The sequence below is a fragment of the Ceratotherium simum genome, chromosome 10 (genome assembly GCF_057802395.1).
Source record: "Ceratotherium simum simum isolate JZ-2026a chromosome 10, ASM5780239v1, whole genome shotgun sequence".
Classification (NCBI taxonomy): Eukaryota; Metazoa; Chordata; class Mammalia; order Perissodactyla; family Rhinocerotidae; genus Ceratotherium; species Ceratotherium simum.
In genome coordinates, this window is record NC_141909.1 from 55236956 (window position 1) to 55262708 (window position 25753).

At 42.3% G+C, this 25753-nt stretch overlaps 1 protein-coding gene across 5 annotated transcripts in view; it reads right to left on the reverse strand.

Annotated features, from left to right (window-relative positions):
* The window catches only part of ENOX1 (ecto-NOX disulfide-thiol exchanger 1), a 548889-nt gene that overhangs the window by 131504 nt on the left and 391632 nt on the right, over positions 1–25753 (reverse strand). For all 5 annotated transcript variants that reach the window (XM_014789964.2, XM_087436027.1, XM_087436028.1 and 2 more), the window contains 3 exons: positions 13397–13570; positions 11690–11896; positions 7909–8142 (listed from right to left, as the gene is read on the reverse strand). In XM_014789964.2, the coding sequence (XP_014645450.2) occupies positions 7909–8142; positions 11690–11896; positions 13397–13570 (615 nt within the window). The remainder of the gene's footprint in view (positions 1–7908; positions 8143–11689; positions 11897–13396; positions 13571–25753) is intronic.

Here is a 25753-nt window from a genome sequence, read left to right on the forward strand (position 1 = left end):
TTACCAGGGGCAATGGGGGTGGGAAGTGGGCACAAGGGGTGAAGGGAGACATATATATGGTGATGGACAAACAAAAATGTACAACCCAAAATTTCACAATGTTATAAACTATTAAAACATCAATAAAAAAATAAAAAGAAGCTAAAAAAAAAAAAAAAAAGTAAGTAGGCAAGAGACTTTCTAACATTCCAACAAGCAATAGCAGGCAGAATTCCATTAATTTAAAAGTAGTCCAGTCATATGTCGCTTAACAATGGGGATGCGTTCTGAGAAATGCGTTGTTAGGCAATTTTGTTGTTGTGCGAACATCATAAAGTGAACTTACACAAACCTAGATGGTGTAGCCTACTATACACTTAGGCTCTATGGAACTAATCCTATGGGACCACTGTCATATATATGGTCTGCTGTTGACCTAAACATCGTTATGTGGTGCATGACTGCAAAACTCCCAATTTCATCGTCGTTTCTGAACTTTGTGAAACTGGCAAACCAATGTATGATTGATGTACTGACATTCAAATTAAATGTAAAAAACATTAGTTAAGACACGATTGGTAAGTGTGGTCAATATCTGTTGCCATGTAAGAAGTGACTTATTAGGACTAAGCCAGTAACTCTTTCTGAATGGCTACAGGAGCATATTGGGAGCGGTCATTTTCAATATTCCACTGTAAATTCAATTTTGTATTCAGTGGAAAGATCACTGAGAAAACAGAAAACAATATAAACTAATTTAAACAGGATTTAGATTGCAGCATTATTACAGCTATTCATGTGGAAAGAAATTAACACTGCTCATAAAAATCACATCAAAGACGCACTTATAAAAATTCCAAATACTTTCTGTGAACATGCTTAGGCATAACTCTGATCATGGGTGCAGTTTAGAAATTAGAACGTGCAGATGTGCTTTTTCCACAGTGAGAATTCAGAAAATTGGTATATTATGGAGTGAATATAGACCATTTGCTCATTAAAAATTGTTCAATGTTTTCTAATCAGGGTCCTCACAATGTCACACCTGGGTTACTGCACATGTCTGCTCCGTGGCCTCCCCTGATTTGCATTTTCCCCTGCAATCCATCCCCCATTCCTTTGTCATACTCCTTTTTGTTAACACCATGGCCATGCCTCCCCACTTTTGCAAGAGCTATGCACTCATCCTAGGGGCCTGCACATTCCTCGTCCACCTGGCTAACTGTTATTCTTCCCTCAAGATTCAGCCTAAGAGCTTTTCATAAAGGAAGCTTTTCTGTAGCCCCAAAATGAACTGGGTGTCCCTTTGCTATGTTGCCACAATTCCCTGTATATCCTGCTATTAAAGCATGAGTCATTCTGTACAGTAATTGTTGGTTTATGGCTCTGTCTCCAGTTTTGAGGTATGAGAATAAAACCTCTGCTAAAAACAAGACAGCAGGCCCAAAATGGAGTCACTTATGCTAAGTCCCACGTCACCAAACCGAGACTTAATTACAGTTTCAGCCTCTCCCAGAAACGGAATCTTAAACCAGTCAATCAGGAATCACCTGGTCAGCACCAGTGAGGCCATCTGCCTGACAGACCCCTGCCCTCCCCTACAGGAAGGTGACCTTGCCACAACCAATCCACTTTTTGCTGGTGTAACTTCTTTGTCCTGCTCCCTACTGCCTATAAGTCTTTCATTTTGTACAGCTCCTTGGAGCTCCTTTCTGTCAGCTATATGGAATGCTGCCAGACTCATGAGTCATTGAATAAAGCGAATAAGATCGTTATAATTTACTCAGTTGAATTTTAACACTTCCAAAACATATTTCAATCTTCTGGTCACTCTGAGATTTTCTCTTTGTAGTTTATATTTCATCACACTTTATTTCTAATAGATTTGCCGTGATTACTAGTAGAAAGCTACAAATTCAATGGTTAAAAGTGGGAAACATCAGTTGACAATAAACATTTGACTTCCATGTTAAACAGTATTTTCACATTGTCTACCAGAGATAAATGTTCTCATGGCACTTAAGCTGTCTGGTCCTTTTATCCTTCAGGCCTCTGAGGTCATTGCCATTGGCAAAGTTAAGAGTGACATCAGATAACCACACAGAAGCAAAGCCTTCCGCAGTAAGGCACTAACCAGCTCATCAAATGACTCAAAGATCTTTTTGGAAGCATTTTTAATTCTGGGAAGTTAATAACCGTTATTAGCTTTGTGAACAATGAATAATATTCTAATGATTTTCTATCATACATCAATGTCACCACCTGAATTCATACCCATCTCATTTCTGGTTACTTCAGACACTGTCAACCTCCCTCCCTTTCCCTCTCTTCCATGTTTATTGAGCACCTGGCACACGGTAAGCATTAAAAAAATTGCATATGGGCTAAATCTTTGCTATTCAAAGACCACAAGCCTGAACTTCACTTGGGAGCTTGATGAAAATGCAGACTCACCCTTACTCAGGCCTCCTGACTCAGAATCTGCATCCTATTCCAGGTGATTCATATGCCCATTAAAGTCTGAGAAGCACTGGAAGAGATCACTCAATGAAAGCCAGGGGAGCTGGTTAGAAGCTCACCTAAGTTAAGAGATAATGAAAACCTGAAATGGAAACCTGGGATAGTGGAGAATATTAAAGGATTTGATGTGATTCTTATGAGCTTTGTCAATCCCTCTCCCCAAACCCCCACTCCCAGTTAAAGAATAGGTGGTTAAACGTCTGTTATCCTTATCCAGGGGAAGAAAACGTGAAAAAAAAAAAAATGTCGAAGACTTGGAAATGGGCATACAGATTACTCTAGATCCTTTCCAGGGAATGCTGGACATGGACTAGAATACCCTCTCCAGTGCCCCCTGGGATTGTCTGATCCTACAGGGTTGTAAACCTTTGACTGTCTTTGACTCATCTATTTTACAACTCTGTAGGGATAGAGCAGAAATTGTGGAAAACTGAATAACAATGCAAATAATTCTTCTCCACAGTGATGCAAATGAATTTTTGTCCAGTAAAAAATATAAATCTTTATAAAGCAAATTCTCTTTTGAACCAGTTTTAACTTCTCACTGATTCCCTCATTAAATAATGAGTTAAATAAAATCAGTGGCACATTTATTTTATATTTGTAAGACAGTCATGATTTCACTGCCATAGTATCCTTCAGCAACCACTGAACTGCAAGCTCCTCAAAGGCAGGGCCCATGCTGCAGTCAGATCCGAAACCCCAGGGCATGGCATGGAGCCCAGGACTCAGCAGGTGGGCACTTGGTGGACTTGAATCAAAGGAGAAAAGGAAGGAAATTCGTAAGTAGTTTTTTCTTCCCCTTTGTGTGCAGAGGGAGATCTGGCCCTGAATTTCAGAACAATAAGTGGGATAAAAGTCAGGCCATGGACACTGCAGATAAAAACTTAGATGGGCTGTAGTACCCTTATTTATGGCTGAGTCTATAAAGGAACAACAGGAGGAGAGATTCCATGTTTGAATAAAATGTCTTGAGAATGAAAAAAATAAAAAGGAAGACATTCTACAACACTTTTCAAAGAAATGGGGGCACATACACACGTGCACACACACATAATGGTGTGTCACTGATTTCTGGCTTCTATGATAGCTGGAAATAGTTCACATTGTACAGTAACATATCGATCCAAACAGAATGGGAATTCCAGGATGGCCAAAACATTGCTATTACCACATTCCCAAAATTTCACTGTGTCCCTGAACAGTGGACACCCTTAAACAAATCTTCATTTTCTGGCTGCTCAATTAACCATCAAAAGGGCTGGTACCTTACTTATCCTCCAAGTCACGGCATAAAAGGCTAAAAGGCTATACAAATTGGTTAATGCTCTCCTCTATCCCCAACACACACACACAGTCTTCCCAGCTATTTAGTACCTGTAGAAATGAGAAAATTAAGGGACGCAATACGAAAATGCACTGATTATTCCTGCTTTGGGGTCAAGCAAAATGTTTCTAAATGAAACGGCCTATCTTGCCTCTGTGAAGGTCAGAAATGCCTAAGGAAGTGGTTCTCACACAGGCTCCTGCGCTTCATAGTTCCTTTGCCCTAAGAAGGCAGCCTGGCTTTTAGCTAATGGAACTTGCACTTGGCTCATAGCATTATTGATTTTTGCTTTCTTGGCACCATAAATATTGACCACCATCTCAGCAAAATGCTGGCACCACCTCCACCCTTTCTCCCTCTGGCAGGCTGACATGGGCCCATTCTGTATGCAAATCAGAGTCTAGTCCTCCAGAAATTATGGATGCTGATCCCAGGAGGGCTGAATTCCTAATGACACATCACGGAATCCCAAGGGCAATGCTTGCAAAGCTTTGTCAAAACTTCACCTGACGCAGAGAGAAACTCTTCATTTCATCACATAACGAAAAGACTAGGTGAAGCTTCCCAAAGCGGGGAAAAGTACACAAAAACTTTTAAATGCTCTTGCCAGGAGAAACCCCCAGTGAATTAGGACATAATCTTTCCTCACTGTTGAATCAATCTCTTCCTCCCACAGTCCAAACAGAGGGTTCCTCCAGGGGTGGATGGTCTCTGTTAGACACACTGAAATTCATTATCTCATCTGCCTGGTGCTACTGTTTCCAATAAAGTGTAATTATGGTGTTATTGAGCTCCTTCTCACTTTCTCGAAGCCATGCTATAAACTTTGGGTCTGTGAGCAGTTACTTCCCAGTCAGTCTTCATTAAGTTGAATTGTCTCAGAACAATGTCTATTTAATCAGCAGGGTGCCCGCTAATTTTTTTTTAGAATTGGTATTAACGTAACAGACACGCTCAGTGCCTTATACACTACACAAGTACAACTCATTGTTTCCTCTGACTTCAGAAGGCCCAGTGACCGTTGCATGGGGTTACCTGGCCCCAGAAGATCCCCGTCTCTCACCCCCACCACTGCCTGGTTGGTTGCGTCTCTCTTCTGGGATAGCACCCTGCTCTTCTCACGCATAATAGTGGGAAGGTACAGAGTGCTTTGTAGTTGCCTCTGTCACTCGAGAAACCTAAACTCTGTGAGTCAGGGGCTTGCGTGCTGTTTTCTTTTCCCCCAGTGCTTAGCACAGTACCAGGCATACGGTAAAGAGCTCAATAAATACTTGTGGAGTGAATGGAATGATGGCCGAGCACACAGCACTTCCCCACATCTCCAGTCATGCCTGGTAGCACTTACTGGCTGGAAATGAAACATGCTCATAGATCCAAATAGCTAAGGAAGAGAGAAAGAAATTAATTTACGGAGCATCTACTATGTGCATAGTTTTAACACTGGGCAGGATATGGAGAGCCTTGTGGGTCATAATAAAGACTTGGCTTGTACAGATTTTGCTGGATAAGGTGATTTTTCAAAAAGAAAATTGTAAGCATAAACAAATACAACGTAAAATGGGGAAAAAATGTAATAAACCCAAGATGGCAAGATTTCTCAGGGGAGAAAAAAAATCAAATCCAATTAGGTATTTTCAGACTGTATTTCCATTTCCTTTCTCACCTAGGCTTCTTCACCTAGGTCTTGACTGCATTTTTTTATTTCCACATCAATGAAATCATCTTTAGGGAAACAGTTTCCCTGGCTCCTCCTGTCTGGCTTTGCAGCGTTATAAGGAGCATGGAGTGGATTTCCTCTCTGAGGCAGCCAATTTCCTAAGCAATTAAGTGCTGTTTATATTTCAAACTCTGTGCTTGGGTTGAAATTGTCAGGCTTGATATTTCCTGACTGTTGCCTACGATGGATCCCCAGCTAGTTCATTCTACTGTAACAGCCATCTATTAAAATTTCCAATCTGTTCTCTCCTCAAGGGATCGCACAGTACTTGGCAAAGGTGCAGCTTCTAAATTCTGCAAATTATACTCGTCTATATAAATATATATTTTTGAAATGGCAAGGCTTGCAAATTACTTTACCAAATTGACATCCCAATCTGCTATCCTCTAGCAGGAACGGCAATGCCGTTTATCCCTGACACACTTAGACACTTCCGTGCTGGTTCCTTAAAAAGAACATGACGTAGATGCCAAGCTTTCGTGAGATTCCTCCACGAGGTCACAGAACCAACGTGCTAGTTTTTGCCACTTCTCGGTGTGGACACGACTGAATACAGTTTAGTCTAAGAAGCTTCTAACCTGATACTACACAATGTACTGGACATTAAAGAAAAAATTATTTGTTCCAAAATCATCATTCCTGGTTGAAGATGTTGCTGTTTCTCGTTCTGGCCACTCCTTATGGTTTCTGGTCTGAATGGAAAAGCGAGATGATGCCTGTATTTGAATTTTATATGCTTTTTATTAAAGGGACAGCCACAGCCTATGTATTTAAATGTCTAAGACACACCTCAGAGCAGCAGAACGTGGACTAAAAGCATCAGCAAGAAGCAGTCTGTGGTTCAAATGGGGCATTTCAGTGGCAACTGCAGCTGATTAGGGGTTCCCAAGGCCCGCACAGAGGATGAGGGCTAGAAGCAGAAGTATTTTTTTAAAAAATTCTTTTTTAAAGAAATAGAATGTCAACTTCCTATCTTCCTAAAATAGGTTTTGGGCAGCTTTTCATACATTTCCTTTAGTGAAAACATCCAATCCACTTTACACAATACACTAGCTATGCTCTAAAACACTCAAAGGATCAAGCACATCTCTCCTCACCTAAGAAATCTTTAATGGTTTCTCCATCGCTTATGGAATAAAACCCACACCCAGCGGCAGCCTTCGGGGCTCCACCAGCTGGCCCCAGACTGCTTCTCCAGCTCCACCCTGCTCTGTAAACTTCCATGCAGCTCTTGTGTTCGATGGAGCAGGTGACTTGCCTTTCTCCCCCTGTGCCGAATTCCTCTCTGCTTCCTTGTGTCTTTATTCCTAGGGCTCCAGCTTCTGACTAGAATGTCTTTAGAACCCTTTCTTCTCCTGGGGAAAATCTTGTTTATCCTGCAAAGTTCAACTTCCGCCTCCTCTGTGAAGACTTTCTTGACACCTTCATCAACATTATTCACACTTGCCCCTGAGTTCCCAAAGCATGTTGCTCATACGTTGTTGACAATCATGGCATTGGCTTTGTATTACAGTTAATCGTTTACTTGTAGACACCTACATGTGGCCAGTGACCTCATTAAGACCTGACACGCCCAATGGCCCGAGGAGGCTCTGACCATCCTTTGCCTGTAAAATGCACAGATGTTGCTCAGGTCACACAATTTGGACCAATAATGGAACAGAGTTCTCACATGTCATCCTAACTGCAAAATCTGTCCCTCTCCAATCATCTGTGGTTCACTGGGGCAGGTATTAGAGCCTCCACATGTCTCTCTCTCCCACAGCATCAAACACGGGAGAGGAGCACAGCAAACATTTAAAGAAAAGAAACATACTCGCTTCTCTTCCTAATTTTCCTGTAGGTGTGAGGAGTGTCCTTCAACTCCATCTCTGAACACAGGGATGCTATTCTACATTTCTCTTCTATCCTCCACAGACCCCAGCTTGGTTTCTGAGATGCATTAAGGGAGGTTTTAAGAGTACAGCATAGGTGCAAACTCGACAGAGCTGGAGGAACACTAGGACCTGCCAGCCCACAGGAGTAGACGCTGGCCTAGCTCATTCAACACGGGTCAGAAGATAGCAGCCTGCTTTGGGGCTAGTGCTGATGACTCTTGTGTCCCTCTTTCCATGAGTTTCATTGAGTGACAGTACACACACGTTCAGAACACAGATGAGAACACTGGAAAGGGGCAGGGCTCTGTTCCCAGCGGCATGACAAAGCCCAGGTGTCTCCTCCTTCCAGGTGACCCTGCTCACATGAAATCAGCAAGTGAAGAGACAAGAGAAACACAGGGCTTCTGCGTTTGGGGACCATAGCGTTTTTCTTTTAGCGGGCATTGGCTAACGCTGAGGAAAGAAAGTGAGCACGAGCGGCCTCATACCTTTCAGCTTCTCGGCCAGCAAGGCGGCCTCGTGCTCCGAGTAGTGCATTATGGCCGGCGGCGAGGGCGGCCGCAGCCGGTCCTCCTCCAGTTTGCGCCGGTGGCGCTCCTCGCGGGCGCGCATCCTCTGCTTGCATTCCCACTCGTAGAAATCATCCCTGGCCTGGGCAAAGTCCACGTGAAGGCGGCCTGAATCCTTTTTGTCCGTGCTAGACCCCAGTCGCATCCGGTAACCTGAAACCAATGGAAAGTCTGGTCACATCACAATGTCACAATGACAATGGTGCAGTCTGGTCCAGGCCCTCAAGGCACAGTAGCCGGGAGCTCTCACTTATTTTCATGACCTTACAAAGGACACCCTTCCCATAGGAGGTGGGAAGCAGTTATCTTCCCCAGTAATCTGGAAGCACTGCTAAGTTAAGCCTATTACAGATTTGGGGATAAACACACCTCTGGGAGTGTCTCAGAGGGTCACCTAGCAATCTTCAAGCCAACGTCATGGAGGATGATCTGAAGAACCAGGGCACTTATCATAATTCCTTCTTCCCTCTCGCTTCTAGGAAGCTCAGAAACAAACTTGGGATGTAGCAATTTTCTTCCCCTCTACCTTTTTATGGCCTCGATTTTATATTTTCAATTATGCAACTCTATTGCATAAGCTCTCTTAAATTCTTTTTAGAAAGAGGTGGTGTAGGAGTAAATAAAGAGTATCTATGATATTTAAAAAGATCTACGAGGCAAATTCCACCACACCTTACTCACAGGCTATCGCTTCATCCCCTAGAAAATGCTGCCACTTAGTTCTCTCTCGGCAGCTGCTAAAGCCACAATTACCAAGGCAATTTTGCAATGCTGTTTTATTTCCACTTATCCTCTAGGGCACGCAGGAGAATATTTTACCTTCAATCAAGAGGCCTCGCTGCTGCCTTCCTCACCGCCCTGCGGCACCTCATCTGGCATGTAGCACGGCACAAACTGTCCACGCAATTTTTGAAGGCCACAGGAGACCATGCGAGAGACCAGAGCTAGACCAAAAAAATGGGCCTGGAAATCTCTGGGGGATTTACCGTGAGCTACCCAACGTATAAAGATTATGAACAGATACTTGATCTGAGAAATCAACACAAACAGAACTGAAACCAGCCAGCCTAACTTCAAATGAAGAAGACTTGGCTTTGAGGTGGCTCTTCAGTTTGGGGTACTCAGATTTTAGAAACATAAATTCAGGTCCCAGTGGGACCACAGCTGTTAGGGGCAGCCAGAGGAGTGAGCAAAATAAGCACTTTTGCTGTGCAGGGTCTTTGCAAATGAGACACCACTGTGAAATGCTAGGCTGCACTGTGCTGATGTTCAAGATCTCGTGGTAGATTTCAATAGATTATCTTAGCATTTGGGGTTGAAACTCAGCAGAAAATCCCTGAGGCTGGCTTCTCCCCAGCAGGGCACTTCACATCTTTGAAAAGTTACAAATACGAAACAGATCTCACATCTGATTCCTGTTATGCCCTTCTCACTCCTAGGTTTAATCAGTGGTATCTAAAAATGGGAAGATATAATAATACCTGTAAAAAACACAAACATCTGATCACAGAATTAATGCTAAAGCAAAGTGTATCTTGGTTGTGGGCCGTGGAAACTTAACAAGTCAGCAGGCACGATGATATATATACATAATAGCTGAGCAGGCAGGACGGCCTAAGACCGGCCAGCTGTCCCAACTGGCCAACCAACTCTCCCCTGCTCATGTCCAGAGCATCACTTTTCAGACATTTCTGGTTCCAAAAAGCATCCTCTCTTTCAGCAAAATATCATCACTAAGGCCTTCAAAGCAACCCTGATGAGGCTGAGTCTAAAATTAGCTTGGCCTTCAAATGTGAACGTGCCTAAAATTAGACAGGCCTTCCAGCTGGGCTCAGGCTTGCAGGAGCTCACACGCAGGAGGGGCAGCCTTCCTTCCTTCTTGCCCCTCCAATTAATCAGCCTTTCAGATCTGCCCGGGACTGATGCTGCAGCCTCTGCAGGGCAGCTGAGGCAGAACCAGGAGACTCCTGTGCACCCAGGCAGGGAGGCTGGAGGTGAGGCCTTTGCTGTGGGCTCCTCCTGCCGCAAAGGGGCTAACCAAGGAGCAGTCAGGGCCCCGCTGAGAAGCAAGACCAGGGCCCGAGCTGGGAAAAGCATAGCATCAAGGTATAAATAAAAGAATACCTTTCATGTGCCTAAATTTGGGCCTGTTTATCTTTGGCAATGTCTTATGGGGTTTCTGATTGGGTTTAAACATCTTTGTTATGTCAGTGTTGAAAAGCACCTTTGATCTACTCTAACCCTCTCATTTAATGGGGGGTGGGGGTGGGGTAAAGTAATAGTTTGGTAGAGCCGTGATTGGAACCCAAATTCCCAGGGAGCGTTCCTGAGAAACAAGAATCAGTCCTTCTTTATCATTATCAGGACACTGGTGTTAAAAACAATCCTTTACTCGATGATTCCTATGTTGCGGATGCCCTGCTAAGCACTTAGTATCCATTATTTTGATTTATTCCTCATTACAATCCTATGAGGTAGTACTGTTACTCTCTCGATCTTGCAGATGAGAGAGGCTCAGAAGAGAGGTTATCTTGCCAAAGGCATGTGAAACCCAGTGCATGCGCTCAACAGAATCCTCCATTGTCTAATAGACTGCTCTGATGCTATAGCAAAGAATACCTGAAAAATAAAACATAGCTGTTTGTGTGCTGTAAAATATTTCTAGTCTATGCTTTGTCTTCCATCTCCATTTTGGAACGCTTTCAGACTTTTCTTCCACTTTGTGGGGTTTTAGCGGAATAAGGATTTTCAAGTTCTCCATATCGCTAGTTCAGGAAGGTCTCTGCGGTGCTGGAATAACCCCACGGCTGCTGGGGTTTCCGAGAGAATTTCATAGCAGGGGGCGCTGACTGCAGAGATGAAGTAAACCTGGCAGTATAATGTTCAGATGTGTGTGTTTTTTTTCCCTCTTCTCTTCTCATTTTCCCCCCTTAGCCTTGCCTCAGGAATAGGGAGGTGGTGCTCAGAGAGACAGACTGAAATATGCAGATGGAGAGTGTGAGGGAATGGCAATGAGTTGAATATAAAAATACGTCCTTCTAAAGCCATGTATCAATACCACCCCCTTAATTCTTAGATTTGGCAAAGGCCTTGTTGACGGACTCCATACACTTGCTCCAACACCCACAGAGTGGAAGGCGGCAGTAGGTTTAATTTCAACATTTGTAAAAGTCTCCCGTATAAATTGGCACCAAAGAAGCAGGGATCATGCGGCAGGCTTAACCAAGCTAAAAGCACTAGCGATTGGGCACTGATTTGGGCCTTCCCCTAGGGCCCACAAACTCTTCTGCGAGGAACTGATCTTGATTTGGTACCCTGGTGTCTAGAAAGTGAACCACTTTTGAAAAACTGAAATTATGCTAAGAGAGTACTTTATCCCCCCAGAGAATTACATCCAATAACAATAATGGTCCTCAATATTCATAATATTGCTTTTCATCTAATAAGCACTTGAGAACATTAATTAGAAACTTGATGGAATTCCTAAAGACTGGATGGTGGGGGACTGTTCCTGCAGTGAGGTACATTCACAGACTTAACATAGAGCTTCTGGCAGCCAAGGAAAAAGGCAGAATTCCTCCTTTTCCAGTCCCGAACTGTGAGGACTTTATTGTGCATTAAGGCAAAAGGGAATAAGCTCATATTAACATCACAAAACGTAACAAGATGCCTGGAAAACCCCTTATGTAATGCAAAGTACCAGAAAGGTAAATGGCTTTATCAACCATGAATTCCTCTGCAAAGCGAATGTGACAAAAATTCTTCTTGCTTTTCCGAATCGCTGTGATATCACCGCACTGCTCAAAGACTTCTTGAATAATTTCCTCAGTAGCGTTTTCTGGTAATCCTCCGACAAACACAGTCTTACACCCAGGAGGTCGTTCTCTTGTGGAAGGAGGTGGAAGATCTAATAATCACAACAAAACAAAAGGTTTGGCCTTTTATTTCTCTGCACTCTTTTCTTCCGGTTCACCCAGCAAAAGTAAGCCTTGCAGAGAAACTTACTGCGTTCTGAGTAATGATAAATTTCTATACCAACTTACACTGATCGCGGGCTGTCTTGTTTTTCAGTTCCTCTCCCCTCCTCCTCCCCACCTTTCTTTACTTTCTCTGTTCCTTTCTACACACAGTGGCTATGCTTGTCCATGAACAAAGATAAAGCAAATGTTAGCATAATTTCATTTCTCCTTCATAATGCAGAAGCCCAGAAAATGGGGAAAAACACTTCACAGAGTACAAAGCATGATGAAGTGACAACGTGATGAAAAACCTTGGTTTGTTATCTGCTTTGTCTGGTGGCGGGATAATGGTGCGGCAAGGCAGAACACAGGGAACAGACCTGAAAGCACGTGCACTACTTACTTGGCTGGGAAACACCGAGCCTGGAAAAAACACTTGTTTTCTTTTATTATTCGCATTTAAATGAGCAAACTATTAAATTTGGGGAAGGCTGTATAAAGAGATAAAATGTACACTGTCACAACATTTTACCTAGTTTATATGTAGATTACTAAAGCAATCTTCTGAAAAGTCCACTTAAAAAAGGCAACACTGATTAATATGAAGAAAAAAAATCCTAGCTATTTAAGCCCATAAACTTAGTATCTGAGGCTAAATGAAAAAAAAAATTCTGGTCCATTTATTTCATCAAATGCATGTTTCCTTCAAGCAAATACAATTTGGTCCAGAAACTCTGAGATGCAGGCTCCCCCCGCAAAATTGCAAACTGCCAAATTAATTCGATTTTCCATCTAGCAAAACACATTTCAGAGTTTTTTCTCCCACATTTGTGAAGATGGATAGAAGTGCTCACATACTTCACATTATGTTCTGCAGCAAATGATAGACTTCACTGCACACAAAAAAGATTCTTAATGCTCAATATATACCCCCAAATCACACACACTGCCTTCATGGTGTCAATTTAGCTCCTGGACAGACACACAGACACATCCCCATATATTTGTTCTAATCTAGAGACAAAGACCTTCTACAGAATGGATCCACACTCTGCATATCTATGTGGCCATATTTTGTGTGTGTGTGTGTGTGTGTGTGTGTGTGTGTGTGAGGAAGACTGGCTCTGAGCTAACATCTGATGCCAATCCTCCTCTTTTCGCTGAGGAAGACTGGCCCTGGGCTAACATCTGCGCCCATCCTCCTCTACTTGATATGGGACACCGCCACAGCACGGCTTGACAAGCGGTGCAACAGTGCACGCTGGGGATCCGAACCTGCAAACCCCGGGCCACCGAAGTGGAGCGCGCGCACTTAACCGCTACGCCACCAGGCTGGCCCCCTGTGTGGCCAAATTTTGAGTCATATCTGGAAATTAATGCAATACTATATTAAAGAAAAGAAAGAAATTTAAATTGATGAGCAAATATTTCTCACAGGCACCACTTACTTGGATTTTGAGGGAAAAGGGTACAACTTTTGCAGTGGATTATTTCTTTGACGACAGCCACTTCTGTTGGTGGTGGGGGTGGTACCAGCCCCAGGCCTGGTATCATTGGGTTAATGGGGGTGATTCCAGTCATCATGTTGAGGCCCGGATCAAAGCCTGGGACACAGATTGAGTCTGTAAAGTACACAAGATAACATTTGGGCTGGAGGATCTGAAATCAATATTGGTTGTTGTTTTTGCTATATTCCTGCAAAGATTATTTGCCTTTATGCTTTGTATTTTTTAGGATTTTCTCCTGCCATAAGATGTAGCATAATAGTAAGCTCTTCACGAAAGGTAAAGAGAAAATGCAAGATGAACTTAAAACTACACGAAAAGGAAATTATATTACTTAAAATATTAACATGGCAGAACAAAACACGGCATATTAAAGTGTAAAACCATGCACCATGAAGCTTTGCTATTATTCTGAATGCGATTTTCTGTTTCTTAACATTGGTGTATTGTTTACCCTGCCTTATGACCCAGAATGTGGGAAGAATATCATTTATTGTTGAAGTGCCCTGTGAATCTAATTGTCAATTTGGTTTTATCAAAAGAGCCTTCTTACCCAAGTGACCCAGATTTAGGAATGTTCAGTTTATACGTGCATACTCCATAATAATGCATTCAGGTCCAACCTAACCTATCTCCCCCAGGAAATAAAAAACAAAGAGTCATTATAATTACTATGGCTGGGTTAGATATACGTAGGCACAAAATTAGCTATATACGTTTCTGAGTCCTATTGGATAATCACACTTTCTTCCTATAATTCAATCAACAAAATATTGACCCACCCTTCTGAAATCTTTAATGCCTTGTATAAAAAAAAAAAATTTATGGCCTGTATAAAAAAACAAATTTATGGCCTGTATAAAAAATGGAAGGGGGCAAAAAGGATGGGTTTTCCAAAACAAACACTGAATTTTTTTTAGTGTGATAATGAAGCAAGTAATTTCAAAGGTGACATACAGGGATTTTTTTTTTTTTTAAATAAGTAAGATTTTCTAAGAGCAGGGATTGTTACAATACTGTACTGAGTTTCTACGAGTAGCTGCAAAGGGAATCCCTCTCCTGAGAGTTTTTCTGTTTGCAGAAAACATGCTCTCACTGGTGGTGTGATAACGTTCCTAGGAAGACAAACAGTAGCACAGATGCCACCAGAGGTAGTCATGGAGACCCTGTTCTACAGTCCTCAAGGGTGAAACTTCTTTCTCCTCCCTTACTCTGCTATCTTTTTCTTCCTCCTCATCCTGGATCATTCCATTCTTCCTTCCTGTCCCCTCTCCTCTGTGGTTCTCATGTACAGCCCCTGCCTTAGCCCCCTGCATGGGCTCACTCCTTGCTCACCTGTGCTGAAATGTCGGATAAGCCCAGAGGCAGATGAAATGACAACTACAGCCTTTGTTTACTAAGACACTCGAGAGGATATAGAAGGACCAGCATACCCTTTTCCTTTCTGGGAAAAGGTTTACTACTGCTTCCCTCCAGCTACCTTGGATATTTCCACTCCTTCTCTGGGTTGAACAGAATAAGCAGAGTGATCCTGATCTATAACCCCAAGAGGACTGCTGTCCCATTTATTAGGAAATTCATTTAATTTGATAGCATACCAGTATGACTTCACTAAAATCAGGGGTTATTTTTGGTTTGGGTTTTTTTTTTTTTTAAACCTAAATGTAAATGCCAAATAAGCATTCTCTGTTAAAGTAGTCACCTTCACATTCTAGACACTTCCTCCATAATTACGGTTCTCAGTTTCTTCATCTGTAACATGGGATTTTTGACTGGATAATCTCTTGGAGCACTAGCATTCCAGGACTCCAGGACCTGTGCTGATATTGCTCAAAACAAAGTGACTATGAAAGACGTGAAAGCCTGGGAGTGACAGAGACAAGACTCAAAACTTTGGTCATTCATTTGAAACCCTCATCAAGTTTCACAGGTCTTATTCCCACTTTACAGACAAAGAAATTGAGGCTTAAAGCAGTTGAGTGAAATTTCCAACATCACAAAGCAAACAAATGGCAGAGTCAGAACTAGGGCCCAGGTCTCCAGCTCCATATTTAAACACATCTCTTTTGACTAGTTCAAAGTTTCCACCTAGAATGGCCCAACTTGATCATTCATCTAATACATGCCACTACTAAAAATTTACTCAAAAAAAAATCAAGATGTATCCTTCTTTTTTTTTTTTTTTTGTGAGGAAGATCAGCCCTGAGCTAACATCCATGCTAATCCTCCTCTTTTTGCTGAGGAAGACCGGCTCTGAGCTAACATCTATTGCCAATCCTCCTCCTTTTTTTTCCCCCAAAGCCCCAGTAGATAGTTGTATGTCATAGTTGCACATCCTTCTAGTTGCTGTATGTGGGACGTGGCCTCAGCATGGCCGGAGAAGCGGTGCGTCGGTGGGCGCCTGGGATCCGAACCTGGGCTGCCAGTAGCGGAGCGCGTGCACTTAACCGCTAAGCCACGGGGCCAGCCCAAGACGTATCCTTCTGATCCAGATGCCAGTTCTAAAGGAGAAGTTCCAGAATAGAAAGGTTTTCATTGTCATCATCACTGAAATAACATATTGGCTTCCAGGGTGAATATATTAGAAATAGGCGTACTGGCAATGGGAATATTGGCATGCTTATGCCTTTATTTAATCTCATTTCATACATAAGATTCATCTGTTTCTTTCCTGGCCCAGCCCTTACTATTGTTTGCCAACACAGGGTGATTTAAGACTGAAACTGCTCAGGACCGCAAACCCCGACACGAGAGCCCTGTGCATTATAATAACCAGATGTTTCCCAAAAATGAGATGAGAAGCTCAGCGCTTGCATTCTCTTTGCTTGTAACAGATTTCTGTTTTCTTTTTGAAGGCCAAATAAATAAATGCATCTTCAGAAATGGGGACAAAAGACACTACTCTTGAGCAAAATATTTTAATATACAGCAAGAGTTACTTTGCTTTTTCTGAGACATCAGTATGAAGAGACTATGAGGTCTAATGAAATCTGCATGACAAGTGCAGTAGCTTGACAAGAGCTTAGGAAGGAATTAACACTTAAATTATGTTGGATCTCAAAGGATCTGAGATTCAGTATTTTAAAGGAGGAAGAAGGGAAGGATGAAACTTTTAAAAAATAAGAACCCATTGCCTTTTAACAATATACAAACACATGGGAATTGTTTTCTCAAACAGCACAGGAACCTATGATGTACTAACTCATTAAAGCAAATGCACAATTTTGGAAAGTCTGAGAAAGACACGTGCACAGGAAGACAAAGGTGAGGAGAGAATGTAAGCTCTAAGAGTCAGTTTGTTGTCTTGCTTAGAAAAGGTACCCCTGTGAACTTCAGAGATAATGAGGTGTAACTCCACTCAGGGAAAAAAGGAAGAGGGCTTAAATTGCAGCAAGAAAGAATCCAACTGGGCCGGCCCCATGGCTTAGTGGTTAAGTGCGTGCGCTCCGCTACTGGTGGCCCAGGTTCGGATCCCGGGCGTGCACCAACGCACCGCTTCTCTGGCCATGCTGAAGCCGCGTCCCACATACAGCAACTAGAAGGATGTGCAACTATGACATGCAACTATCTACTGGGGCTTTGGGGAAGAAAAAAAAAAAAGGAGGAGGATTGGCAATAGATGTTAGCTCAGAGCCGGTCTTCGTCAGCAAAAAGAGGAGGATTAGCACGGATTGGCCCTGATTAGCTCAGGGCTGATCTCCCTCACCAAAAAAAAAAAAAAAGAAAGAATCCAATTAAGTATATAGTAAAACTTTATTTTAAAAACTGTACTTAAACAAGAGGAAAGGTTATTTATTTCAAAGCCTGCGGCCCTGTCCGGCTCCTCTCTGTATGGCTGACTACAGGCACAGAGGCGGCAAGGCCAGAGCTCAGCAAATGTTTCTTTTCAGTTGTCTTTTCCCAACTGGACAAGAAAAAACAGACACAAAAATCTTGTTTACCAATTCATACATAGTTAAGTGTTTTATCAATTAGATGAGCATTTTTCAGAGGGCGGGTTGGGGTTATGTGTTCAGGACTTTAGAGGCATGGGAGTTTCTTTCATTCATTAATTCATTCCACATTTACTGGACACATACTGTTGTCAATATCTGGGGTTACAGAGGTAACCGTAACACATTCCCCACTTGGGGAAATCACAGCATTTGAGGAGAACATGAAGGATGGCACCAAACGCAGCAGAAGAGTTGAGAACGTGAACCAAGGCTCAGAGGACTAAAAGAGCTGTCCAGGAAGGGACCTGCCAGGGAGAGCCTGATAAGCCTGGGAATTCCAAACAATGGTCCACGGCTACAGCGTGGTGAGCATGTGACAGTGTGGCCATGATGTACCGAGGAGCTGCAGGAGTCAGATCAGATCAGATCAGAAGGGATCTTGCGGTTTGAGCTGGTGCATTTTGACTTTATTCTCACTGGGATGGCAGTGAGAAGGTCAGATGAAGGTCAGATGTGCACTCTGCCAGGCCAGAGGCCCCGGCTGTGCTGGCACTGACAGCTTCCCTCTGTCCCCTCAGCTACAGCACAGCCCAGCATCTACACCCCACCTAACCTAGTTATGTCCGGCCTTGAGCGGAGATAGGCCTCCGACTGTGCTGTCCTCCATCCCTCTTCTCTCTTTGTCCACTGCCCCTAGTAGTGGCTTGCCCCCTTTCTGCCCTTTTCAGTCAATGCCTCAGTAAAGAGCCTCACATTTTTTTTTTTTTTGTGAGGAAGATCAGCCCTGAGCTAACATCCATGCCAATCCTCCTCTTTTTGCTGAGGAAGACTGGCCCTGAGCTAACATCCATTGCCAATCCTCCTTTTTTTTTTTCCCCGTTTTCTCCCCAAGGCCTCAGTAGATAGTTTTATGTCATAGTTGCACATCCTTCTAGTTGCTGTATGTGGGATGCCGCCTCAGCATGGCCGGACAAGCGGTGGGTCGGTGTGCACCCAGGATCCGAACCCAGGCTGCCAGTAGTGGAGCGCACGCACTTAACCTCTAAGCCACAGGGCCGGCCCCAGAGCCTCACATTTGAGGTGAGAACTAGACCCTGTTTGAAAGAAAGGCAGTAGAGTCCTGTGTTAAGAGCCCAAGTCTGTAATCAAATATTCCTGTGATCAGGGCCTGGGGTCTCTCATGCACTGGCTTTGTGACCTTGGGAAATTTAACTAATTTTTCTAATAAGCCTCATTTATAATGTCTGTAAAATGGGGATAATCATATTTAAATTTTAATATTCTTGGGAGGATTAAATCGGATTAAAAAAACCCAAAGTGTTTAACATAATGGCCAGCACATGGTTAGTATACAAGAAATGGTAGCAGTTACATACATTAATAAATATATTTATGTATAATAATATTTTTATAACCTTATGTAAATATGTTATTAATATTGTATGAACATAAAGGATCATGGTGATGATGACGACGTGTTTCATTTGACGAACATTTAAGTGCCTCCGAGGTGTTGAATGTTTCTCTGGGTACTTTGCCTGCAAAGACACTATAAGCTGTGAGTCCTTCCTTCATGGAAGTGATAGTCTAGTGGCAGAACCAACTAAATAGAAAATGACAGCACAGTATGACAACTATTAAATAAGAGATGCTATAGAAATACAGAGAAGGGGAGCATCAAAACCAGTCTGGGATAGGGAGTGTTAGGGTTTGAATTACGTACTGCTGCAAAGATATGTTGAAGTCCTATCTCCCCTGGCACTTGTGAATGTGACTTTATTTAGAAATAGGGTCAGGGCCGGCCCAGTGGCATAGCGGTTAAGTTCGCGTGCTCCGCTTTGGCAGCCTGGGGTTCGCAAGTTCAGATCCTGGGTGCCAATCTACACACCGCTCATCAAGCCATGCTGAGGTGGCATCCCACATAGAGCAACTAGAAGGATGTACAACTGTGACATACAACTATCTACTGGGGCTTTGGGGAGAAAAAAGGAAAAAAGGAGGAAGACTGGCAACAGATGTTAGCTCAGGGCCAATCTTCCTCAAAACAAAGAAAGAAATAGGGTCTTTGCAGATGTAATCAAGTTAAGATGAGGTCATACTCAATGAGGGTGGGCCCAGTCTAATATGACTGGTGTCCTTATAGGCAGAAGAGAAGAGACACAGACAGACACACAGAGAGGAGGCCACGTGACAATGGAGGCGGTGACTGGAGTTACGCAGCTGCAAGCCAAGAACACCAAGGATTGCTGACAAAACCCAGAAAGCAAGAGAAACAGACTCTTCCTCAAATCCTTCAGAGAGAGCATTGCCCTTGATTCTGGACTTCTCACCTCCAGAACTATGAGAAAACACGTTTCTGTTTTACATCATCCCAGTTTGTTATGGCAGCCCTAGGAAACTAATACAGGAGGATAGTGTCATAGAAAGAACCCTGGAGAGGGCAACAGCTGACCTGAGTCTGAAAAAGAATGACTTCTGTATATGCAAAGGGCATGCAAAAAAGGTATTCCAAAATATACTTCATGGGATCAAAAATACAAAGATATTTCTAAATCTTCTCTTAGAAGAAATGTTTAAAACCAGTCCCCCGGAGGAAGAATTGCTCTTAGGTTTTTCCCTTTGTGAAAAAGCAAACTTTGAAGATTGCTACATATTTGTTGAGAACAAATCAACCAGACAGATTATAAGTTAACATAATACTGTACTTTATAAGTGAATGCCTACAAGTAGAATCTTCAAGAAAGCAAAATTGAAAATGCTTTTGTGATCTTTCCAAAGAGATCCAAAGGTGAAGAGGTATGTTTTCCATTTAAACCCAAGACGTATATCCAAAGCTAGCTTCTGCAGCCCTGCTGTGCACACGTTATAAACACAGATCTCATTCCATCAATAAAACCCTCTGTCTCCTTTGACTGGGGACGTAATGCTGAGAGGACGGAGGAACACAGCCGTCAACAGCTATTTTAAGTACTGTTGACTTGAGTGAAGAGATTCGTGTCCATGTTTGAAAATATGACACGACACCAAGTGAAAAGAATTTCAAAACTTCTGACCAAAACTGGTGCAGAGAATAACTGACTGCTAAAAGAAGTCTGTCAGATCTTTCCAGCAACCTGTGCACAGAGCATGCACTAGAAAAGCAAATGTGTCTTGAGTGAGCAGGAGGTAAAAGCCTATCAAAGCTTCTGTGAAATTCACTCACACTGGGGGCCGGGTGATTTGAATTCGATGCCAAAGTGGTTTCTGTACAGAGGCCTGAGCTGTCACACTCAAAGTATGCCGTTCTGTGTTTACAGGACCTGCTGAAACATACTCTTCAGACACAATGGGCCTCACAGCTGAGGCATAAAAACCATGCTGGCACATGACAGCGAGGTGTGGAGGGGTTCACTTTGACAAGGAACTGAACCTTGTCACTGGACCTCACCTAAGGTCATGAAATTTCAAAGCTGAAAGAAACTTGGGCATTTCCTAGTCCTACACTCTTGATTTAGAGATGAGAAAATTGAAGCCCAGAGAGGTTAAGTGACTTGTCCAAAGTGACACAGCTAGTTAACAGTGGAGCTAGAATTAGAATCGAGAGTCCTGCTGCTTCATCCTTGTGCATCTGAGTTCTCCAGCATCTCTCCATCCTGCTTCCTTAGGACACATCTAGTGACAGGACATCCACTACCTCCCAAGAGGGCCCCTTCCATTTTCTAATGGTTTTCACAATGAGAAATTCATCCCTCATATGTTGCCTCAAGACCTGATATCTTGCAGTTAGCTCCATTGTCCTTATTCTGCATTCCCGGGTACTGTAACAGGTCTAAGTCTCTTTCCCATCGTGACTGGTCACACCCATGAAGAAAGCTCACAGAAACACCCGAGTCTTCTCTCATCCAGCCTCAGCACCCTGCTTCTCTTGGTCCTTCCACATCTGACCATCCTCTAAAACCCAGCCCTTCTGAGGTCTAGAGTTATCCTCAGAAATAGGCCAGATGCAAGCTGACCTATATGATTAGCAGTGTTCTCTACCTTTCTTAATTCTGAACTCTATATTTTTTGCTGACCTGGTACATTATGATTAAAAACAATGATCATGCCTGAGTGCTTGCTTTGGCCAGGCCTGTGCTGAAAGCTTCACGTCATCTCATTACAACGAGTCTTTTTGGCAGTCCGTAATGGAGTTGACACACGTCAGATGAGCTCATTCAACTAAGACACACACGTCTTGTCTCTGCAGGATGCCATTATGCAACTTTGGGGTTGACATTTCAAAACGAAATAAGAGAGTTTGCATTTTCCATTGAATTTTCTAAAATCTGTCTTTTTAGATTCTCCTCCTGTCTTGAGTTTTCCTTCCCTGGCCCTCAATATTTATACAATGGCAGGACAACTCTTTCTGTAAGTTCCTGCTCCTTCTAATTCACCAGCAAATTTCTCCTTGCAGGTCAGACTCAGCCACAGAAGGAGAGAAGATCCTCTTAGACAAATCCACTTAGACTCCCTCCCCCTAACGTTATTTCTTCTGAGCCTTTTGTTGCTGAGTTCCAGTTTTGAGGGCCATCGCCAAGTCTTATTGCACACGGTGGAGTTACTCTTAATTCCTTGTGTGGGAAGCTCATGCTAAGTTGTTTTCCCTGCTCGGTGGCCTACTGGCGCCCTCTCACTTGTTTCTACGTCTTGTCTGAATGTACTCCACAGCAAACCTTTTACAATATCCAGGGCATCCATCCTACTCCACTCCTATTAGACACCCTGAGCAGATTAAGTAACATCAAGGTTTGCCTATTTCTTTTAATGGTACTTCCCTCTCCTCTTAGTTCCTGGTTTAAAACTTCTATAGGCAACCACATCCAGCTACATGCCAAAACCTTTCAGACAGACCTACCTGTGAAAGGTTTTCTACATCATCATCTTTTTTATTGCCATTGCTATTTAGGTTCTCATTAGCTCTCATCTGGAGTATTGCAAAAGCCTCTTTGTGTACCCAGAAGCTGTAGCTTCATATCTTCCTCCCTCCTCTCCTGCCCTTCTTCCCCTCCGCTCCCTCCCTCCATGCCCTTCTCACACTCCTGGACCTGGGATCAGCCAGAGATGCCCACGGGAGACCATGAGAATAGACCCTAATTTGGGCCTCTAAATTACTTCTTTCAAACTTCTTTTCACATCCCTATCTCATTAGCTGATGATTAATTTTCTCTCTGTGCGATGTTATGTGACTTTGTACAGCTGGACTGTTATATAATGATAGAAAAAAAGGACTGAATAGGCTCTTGGTGTTCTCTGCTTTGTCCTAACCAACAGGCTCATGGCACAAGAGCAGAAAGTAGAGGCAAAACACTATTGAATCTGGAGAAATATTTTTGAATATTCAGTCAAATACACAAGAAGCACTCTTTAATTTTTACATATCTATTTATCCATTTATCTCTCTTTCTAAGGAGTGGGGACACTCTAAGTATATGTTGAAAGACTAAAGAATTTATGTCAACACATTTCTTTCTGGCATTCAATGCCTCCTCATTCTGTAGAACTGTTTCTTTTTTTTGAAGTCAGTAACAGCCTGGCATCATATTGATATAAAGCCTGTTGCAGTCAGTGGCCATGACAGCAGAGGTGGTATTTCACAGCATGTAGATGTCTTTACAAAGGGATCTTTGTAAGGGATCTTTCAAAGGGATCTTCCCTTTGAAACCTGCATCTTTCCAAGGCAATATGCAGGGGCTAACCATTTGATTTTATTTATCAACCTTGGTTTCTGTTTACAAAGGCATCTGGGGGATAGGGCAACATCTCATAAATTTAAACAAGAACAACGGAAAACATTCAATATTTAGCTCCACAGAAAACATTCACATCATATTATTTTAAACAATTTATGTAGGTTTCAACTTAAACTTACTGTTTGAAGGGGTTGAAGCAACACAGAGTTGGTCTCTTTCAATAAGATCAGCATATAGCTGTGGACTTGGAGAGAAAATAGAGCCTATTTTAAAAGTAAACACATCACCAGTGCTCCTAAAGGAAACTTCAAGTCATGTGTTGTTTTCCAATCACAGACTAATCTAATATTAATTTAATTTTTCTACTCGACTGTGTGGGCAAGGACAACTGGCTGACTTAATCATCACCTGGTCTCCGGGCTAATGCAGTCCTTGGAGCATAGTATCACCTTCAATAAATATCTGATAAATCAATAAATATCTGATAAATGAAAGAAAGAAATCACAAAACTTACAGAATTTACAGAGTTTATGCTCAAGGGACAAGACAACATAATAACTGGTTGTTCAATCCACAATGTCACCGCATAAATTCAAATAAGATTCTAGAGCAAATGATAGCTGGCATTCTTTTTATTTACCTTATTGATTGGACAATGAGAGTGATGAGGGTTTCTGCTGGTTATTTCTCTTAATATCACTGGAAAATGACGACTCTTACTTACATGTTACAGATAATGAGACCAAGAGGCACAAAGAGTGAGGGTGTGCTCAAGATCACAGAATACACCGACAGGACTGGTCTCTGAGTGCTCGTTAATACAGCATCTGTAAGACGGTACTCGTACTCACCCTCCTGCCAGCTCATGGTGGCAAGAGCACAGACCTGATCTTAAAGAAATGAGAATGGGAAGGCAGGAGGGTGACTATAGTATCTTTTAAATCTATACAAGGTCAGTCAGCTTGGGAGCACTTGGAAAATTCAGGACAGGAATGGGTACTTTTTTATTATAACTTACTTTCATGCCACAGGGAATGCTGTAATCTAACAGTGGCATAAGTAAAATGCTACCTAATCCAAACAAGCTTACAAAAGAGGTAAAAATAAAATCCTACCTCATCTACTGCTAAAACTTTAAATAGGAAGCATAAACCATATTGAATCAACAGTATCTTCAGTTTTATATTATGGTCAATTAAGGGAAAAATGAAGATGGAGGAAATGAAGGAAATATAGATTATGACTAGGAATGAGGAAACAAGGGGAAGAAACACAGCTGAAGATGGAAAGAAAAGGCAGCAATAGGCAGATGAGGGATAGTCTGAGTCCTAGGTTTAAGGGCAGGCTCACCTTCCTGCCCAATTCACTAGCCTCTCTACGCCTCGGTTCTTAACCTGCAAAAAGAAGAGTAAAAATAACACTTACCTTGGTAGGGTGGTTGTGAGGATTAAATGAAAGTATGTAAAGGGTTTAAAAGAGTGCCTGGTACATAGAAAGCACTCAATTCATACCAGCTATTGCTTTAATGATGAATATTATATATATTTGTGTATGTGTGTGTTACACAGTATATACGATACAATGCTGCCGAAGTGTCCTCACTTTTAAAAAAAGGCATATCCCAATTCTCTGTTGCTTTTGACGTTAATGTTTTATTATCTATCCTAATTTAAAGAAGTAATTCTTCAGGTAGAAATCAGGAGGGTCTTCTAGGAAAATAGCTGAGGAGGCAGTGCCATAGAGTTTCCCCATAAGAGAAATCTCTCCAAGAGTTTAGTAATAGGAAAAAAACTCCTCCCTACCCCTGAGGACCCAAGATGTTTTGCTGTGCCTGGAGATGAGAATTACAGAACTCATAGCTGTTTTCTCTTTGCTTTTTCTGCCAGGAAGATTAGGTGTTATACCCAAACACACCAACTGTGCTCATTCATATGTCTGGCATAGCTGCTTTCCCCTTAAAGTTAGTGTTTCGCTTTGTAATCTTATTTTATTAATTTAAATGAATTTGTCTACGTTAGTAAGCTTCTTTCACACACATGCACAGACACACGTGTCAATTTTTAATAAATTAAAATTAAGTAGCATCAGACTTTAAAAATAGTTTGTTACATCAGAGGCCTTGGCCAGATTTAATTATTTATGTGTTGGTGTGCATTTTAATTTAGAAAGCACCAACGCGAAACCATAGTCTCTGATCACCTGTCATTTCTAGCAACACCCTGAGTAATTCCAGTGGCTAAGTTTTCAGAGAAGAAAACTAAGGTGGAATAATTCCACTAACAAAATGCCATTGGAAACTAATTCAGCCTTTTGGGCTGAGTGCAGTGTAGTTTGAGGAGCATTTCTTAACGACCTGTCTCGGTAGCTTCTTCTTCCACAGTGGCGATCCCTCAATATTAAAATCTCAGAGAACTCATTCCCCACGTGAAAAACATAACCCCAAATATTTTATTTTCTGGATAGTTCAAGGTTAAAAGCAGAGATTATCACCCAGATTTTCATTTGAAATTATTTTATGTCCAGTAAATTCAAAGAGTGCTTTTTGTTCCTCATTTGGGGTCTACATCTCAATCTCATTGAGAAGCATCTAGTTCTGAACGGTTACTAGGCCTTTATGCAACACTATATTTTCAAAATCCTTTTTCAATCATTTAAT